Source organism: Pleuronectes platessa, chromosome 1, assembly GCF_947347685.1.
Source record: "Pleuronectes platessa chromosome 1, fPlePla1.1, whole genome shotgun sequence".
Taxonomy (NCBI): Eukaryota; Metazoa; Chordata; class Actinopteri; order Pleuronectiformes; family Pleuronectidae; genus Pleuronectes; species Pleuronectes platessa.
The window spans coordinates 32,740,346-32,746,345 of NC_070626.1; the positions used below are offsets into that span (position 1 = coordinate 32,740,346).

Consider the following 6,000-nt stretch of genomic DNA (forward strand, 5'->3'; position numbering starts at 1 on the left):
CGAGAACACAACATTACAAACACAAGGTCACAACAGGGCCTGATGTGAATGAGGTGATGAAGTTAAAAACTCGGTTCTCCACAGTCTTCATGACACGAGACGTCAAAGTGGACGAGTCACCAGACGCTCGTTCTGATTGGATGAAAGCTGTGTGTAGTTAGCTCGGGTCTGTCCGTCCTCTGGAAGCCAGCAGCCTCACTCCCTGTCTGAATGGGGTTAGATCTCCAAAGGCCCGTGAAGGTTCGGGAAAGAGCCCAGTCTACAGGACAAGGTGACCCACTTACTGGGAAAAACCATTTCCTTCCCCTCTCTCTCTCCATCCCTCGCTCCTGCTCTCCGTTCTCTTTGTTCTCCTTTAATCTCCTCGTTTTTCCTGCGCCGCGGTTTTAATCATGGAGAATAAAAAAAGGTTCCGGCTGAAGACTCGATCCTCTCAGTTCATTTGAAGCTTTATATTAAACCCTGTGTTTCTGTGGCCTGACCTCCGGTGCCACGTTCTCTCATTTCACTCCATGAGAAAATCAAATGTCTCCCATGTGCATTGGTTGAGTCATTTAACTGACACACTTATTTATTTACAATAAAGATTCAACAGCTTTTTATTGAGGCCATATAAAATCCTTATTATTCTGGAGGCTGGCACGGCACTGGAGGATAAAAGCTGCAGACTTCTGCTCTTTGATGCTGTTTATTTGATTCCCTCCTATCACTCCATCTGTTGTGGTGAGTGTTGTTGTGGAGGTTGACCACTAAGTGGCGCTGTGTTATCATGTCAGACACAGCTGGCTCGGCTGCTGTCCTCTCCGTGGTCACATGGACGAGCTTTTCATAAACACACTTTATATTCACACGTATAAATGCAGCTTCACTTCTCATGTTTGTGCAGAGTCAAACTTTTCCCTTCGTCCTCTGCTGGGACGTCCTCATGTGATGTTGTCCTGCTCGGATGTCCCAGAGTCTCAGGCGGCGCCCTGCGTGGTCCATAGTGTCTCCTACCCACAATCCTCTGCAGCTCTGTGGGTCAGAGGCAGCCCACATTCTGCCCCACTTACTACTGGAGACACGTGTCTGCTGGCCTCCCAGTCTCTGCTCGGCATAATTGCTTTGTGTGTGTATGTGTGTGTGTGTGTGTGTGTTCATGCTAATTTGAGGCAGCTCATAATGTTCCCGTCTTTCCATTTTCAACTGTCAGAGGTTTTTATTCAGGAAGTTTGAAACGTTGTTGACCTTTTGACCTCCAGTGTTCCTCCTTCGTTCTCTAACAGTAGATGAGATTGTTTTATGACAATGTCGCACATATTTTCTCCTCTTAAGTTCCACAGGTTCTACATTTTTCTGCATTGCAAAACACATTAGCATCTAATATCTTCATTGCAACTGTCACACGAAGCTCCAGGACTCCACTGAAGTCAAGTGTTGTGTTGTTGTGCCTGAGTTAGTTTCTCTGAAGTCGTTCTCCCTGACCAGCTCTGTTGTGTTTGTGTGTTTGTCTCAGTCTCAGCAGTCATGGCGAGGGCGTGGGCACCAGGAGGAAGCTGTACAGCGCCGTCCCCGGGAGACACTTCGTGGTGGTGCGTCCCCACACCGCTCAGGCCGAGGGGGAGATCAACCTGTACAAGGGCGACAGGGTCAAAGGTGAGACAGAGGTCACGGGTCATATACAGCACTACGTCGTGTTCAGTGGGACGAGCCAGTCTGAGCTCACTCATAGACTTTGTGTGACTGCAGGGGGCGCTGTTACTCAGTGAAACTAACATCATGTTTTAAGTTCAGTAAAAAACTCGTTTAAAACTTGTGTTTACGTCTCAAACTTTCATGTTTAACCAGGAGGCAGGAAGTTGTTTTATTTTGAAGGTTCATTGAATCATTTAAAGTCAAAATTGAAAATTAAAGTTAAAATCAGTAACTAGTATCGAAAGCTGTGAAATAAGTGATTAAACTAACAAATACATAATCTGACACCACTTCAGTAAATGTACTGTTAGATAAGATGTCCTCTGTCACAGGATGAAAAAGATAAATCAATAGTTAATAAAGGATCTGATTCGTCTCATGATTGCGTCTGAAAAGAAGACAACTGAAAATCAGAGAGGAATTTACCATATTTGATGAAAATGACTCAGATTTACTGCAGATCTGCATTAATATCGATATAATATTAAACCGACTCAGCAGCCAAACTGTGCTCGAACCCACTGAACTTTATTTAGAATCTCAAGTTTTTACGGATACAAAATGTTTACAGTATTTCAGTTTGATGAGTGACGACATGTCATCGACTGAGTGAGGAGCTGGAACCTGAAGACACAGAATCAACTGAACTTCATCCAAATCCAATGAAAACCAACCGTGACTGTTCTGCACTTCATCCTTTCATCCTTTCATCTCAGGCATAAAATCAGCTGCTGCTGTTTGTCAGGTTTCATTAATCTGACATTTTTCTTTTTTCATGTGGTTTCAGTGTAAATAGAAAACAACCAGCTGCTCATTAACAAACACATGAATTAAATCAGATGTCCAGCTGGATTCCAGAGCAGTGGAGACCTCCTGCTGTTCAGACTCACACACAGTGAGACCTCAGACCTTCACCTGAGTGCTGAGCTCATCACTGTTCAGATGTGGCCTTTAGACTAAGAGATGTTCTGTTCTTCTTTCACTTCCCTCTCCTCCAGTTCTGAGCATCGGAGAGGGGGGGTTCTGGGAGGGCAGCGCCCGTGGCCAGGTGGGCTGGTTTCCAGCCGACTGCGTGGAGGAGATCCCGGCCAAGGCCACCGAGGAGAGGAGCTGTAAGTCCAATGACTCGGGGCGTTGGGAGGTGGGACGTTGACTTATGTAGGACGCGCTCTGTTTGCCATCACCCGGTTCTGAGGGGCCACACAAAGAGCTGAACGCTGCCGGTTCCTGAGGCAGCGGCGGCACGTGGCCTCTTTCTCTCCAGTGCATGTGTCCCGTCTCTTCCTGTCCCCCAGGCTGTGGTGCACAAAGCTGAGCGCTGCTTCGCCCTGCTCACTCAGCCGAGCTCTGATGTCCCCTGGGCGCAGGCTAATGAACATATCACGCCATGCCCCCCCCCCCCCCGAACATCACATCCCCCTGGTCCCTGCGTCTCTGAGCCGAACTCGTAGTGAGCGGAGTTTAAAAGACACCTGCGTTCCCTCCGTCTGTCTTTGTCCTTGATCCTTTTCATCCTCTCTGCTCTGACAGTCTTTAATTATTGACATTATCATAAGTACAGTGTTGCAGGAGTCAACTCCCCACACCCCCCCTCTCTTAGTCGTCCCTGCTCTTTACGAGTGTGTCAGGGACGAGGGAGGCAGATGGGGAGCGACTCCTTCTCCTCTCTCTCTCTCTGGCTGTGTGCCGTCTCCTGGTTGGCTGATTTGAAGCCGACTCGGGGCCGTTGGCACAGGAAGCGTCTCTCACACTGAGCCACATTCAAATCGCCCCGAGGTTTGCCTGAAAAGAAAGCCTGTCAGAAAATGGGAGCACAGTATGGCGGCTCGCAGAGACCCGCGGCCTCGGGATCGACCTTGTGACGCCAAGTAGCCGTGGCTGAATGAGGAAGTTAACGGCAACAGACCACTACAGAGATTTATTTGATTTCTGCCTAAATGGTTATGATTTAAAAATCTTAACAGAAATTTGTCGGAGAGACAGTTTGGAGACCATTCACAGTCCGGTCCTTTGATCTGTCCATTAATATTGATCTTCAAAGGAACAGTGTAGAAAGACACGTCTCAGTGGGTGGGAGATGAAAAGTTAGGAATCACGAGCTGTGTTCCAGGGGCTGCGTCCTTTAGAGGACGCATGGTGGACATGAGACAGGTCACCGGCTCGTCCTGCCCTCAATGCTGTCACATGTTTACTGTTCAGTTGAGTTAAAGTCGGACACTCACATGTTGGACGTCTTGTCACCAAAACACAATGAATCATGGGATACGTTGGGCCGGGACACAACGCATTGGAAGGAGCCTTAGACGTGGGACAGCGTTGCTTTGATTAAATATCCGTCTTAAAATGTCTCCAAAGGAATTTTGACCCTGTCGTGTTTTATTAGCAGCTTTTATCTGCTCGTAACATTTTGACAGAAAAACAATGAAGAAATACGTGAGGTTGATTTAGATCGTGTGTGTCTCTCGTACGTAACGTGTGTAACTCATCAGTGTTTCTACCTTTTCATCCCCGACGCAGACGCTGATTCAACTTCAACACCTTTAGCTTCTAATCCCTGGAATTCAATAGATGTGATGCAGGAGGATTAAACTGTGCTTAGACACGCTTTGTTAGGGTTCAGGTTCGAACCTTTGAGAGCACTCGAGGAGCTGTGTGAGAAACACACACACACATACACACACACACACACACAGTGTCAGTCAGCAGCGCTCTCTGCCGATGCTGCAGGTTCCTCTGAATGCTTCTCTGTGCTGATCGTGAACCTTCAGCTGCACCGAGCTCACAGAAAAACGATTGTTATGAATCTGAGAAGCTGGAGTGAAGCTGCAGAACTTTAAAGGGACTGAAATGAATAAGACTCGTGAATATTTGTCCACTATGTGACTGAAGTCAAATGGGTCACTGGCAGATTAAGGACATCATTCTTCTCTTCCAGGTACAGATCCTGACATCTGGACTCAGAGCATATTTGAACAGCTGTATTTCACTGACCTGTACGAAGTGATGATTTCTATCGTGTTGTACGTGGTCAGGTTAAACCCTTTGAAAAACAGACACAGACAGAGATTCATAAACACACGACTTCTGTTATTATTTATAATTGAAAAAGATCAGAAATAAATCAAAAGCAGGAAAACGCAGCCGTGACTTCAGCTGGTTTCTAAAAGAGGTTTTTAAAGAAGAGACTCAGTGACTCAGAACCATTAAGACCTGATATCAGATCAGAACATAGATTTGTGTACTTGCCAATATACTCAATATTTTCACACACATGCACACACACATGCACACACATGCTATATATACACACACCATCTGTATTGATCAGTGACCATAGAAACCAGCGGGCTGCAGTCACACAGTAGTTGCTATGGAGCGTGATCATGTTCTCTCTCTCCATCCCTCTTTTCTTTATCCTACACGTTTTCTCTGTCTACTCCTCCCTCCCCCTTTCTTTTCTGGGCAAAAAAAAAACACAATTTATTTTTTTCTCGATTTGACGACGTTCACGTTGAATCAGGAGGGACGAGAAAATAATGTTCCTGCAAAGATGACGAGATGTAAGCCGGATCAGAGGAGATGGAGTTTCTGTGAAAGTGTGACAGCTGGCGTGAGAGAGAGAGAGGGGGGGGGGGGGGGTTGTGAAGGAAGGAGAGAGAGAGAGAGAGAGAGAGAGAGAGAGAGAGAGAGAGAGAGAGAGAGATAGGGAGAGTATGTGAAGGAATGAGAGAGGAGGGGGAGGAGGAATCTTCACTGGAGAGGTTGTGTGTGTGTGTGTGTGTGTGTGTGTGTGTGTGTGTGTGTGTGTGTGTGTGTGTGTGTGTGTGTGTGATTGTGTGTACAATATGCTTTTTAAATTCTAAGAAAAATCAAACCTACTTTTTTTAGTCTATGAAAATATTGTTTCCAGTTTCCTGTTTGCAGCAAACGTGGATAAGTACAAACTGCAGATGAAGGAGAAACAGATGAAAGACCTCCATCATGTGACGTAGCTCAGCTCCTTCTCCTTCATTCATAATCCTACCATCAGGTCTTGGACTAGAAGTTAAAAGGTGGAATCTCTCACTTCATTTATTATCCTTCCTCTGGGTCTCTGGTTGAATTCCCTGTGGGGTCACGTGCAGACGGTGAGAACACACGTCTGGTACATGGATCTTAATCATCACACAGAAACCACTGAACCCATTGAGTGGACGCTGCTGGGGGGATGAGCCAGGAGCTGGTTTACTGAAGGAGGCAGATCCAGGATCTCACAGGTTTCTCAGCGTTTCGGTGAATTTCAGAATCTCACAATTTCAATGAGCAGGTTCCAATGAACTGTTTGGT

General features: G+C 46.3%; 1 protein-coding gene across 1 annotated transcript in view; it reads left to right on the forward strand.

The window, feature by feature from the left end:
- Window positions 1-6,000, forward strand: part of LOC128436485 (SH3 and multiple ankyrin repeat domains protein 2) — a 66,109-nt gene that overhangs the window by 41,733 nt on the left and 18,376 nt on the right. Inside the window, exons 11-13 of the mRNA XM_053418238.1 lie at window positions 1,496-1,635; window positions 2,673-2,786; window positions 2,970-2,975. Coding sequence (XP_053274213.1) covers window positions 1,496-1,635; window positions 2,673-2,786; window positions 2,970-2,975 — 260 coding nt within the window. The remainder of the gene's footprint in view (window positions 1-1,495; window positions 1,636-2,672; window positions 2,787-2,969; window positions 2,976-6,000) is intronic.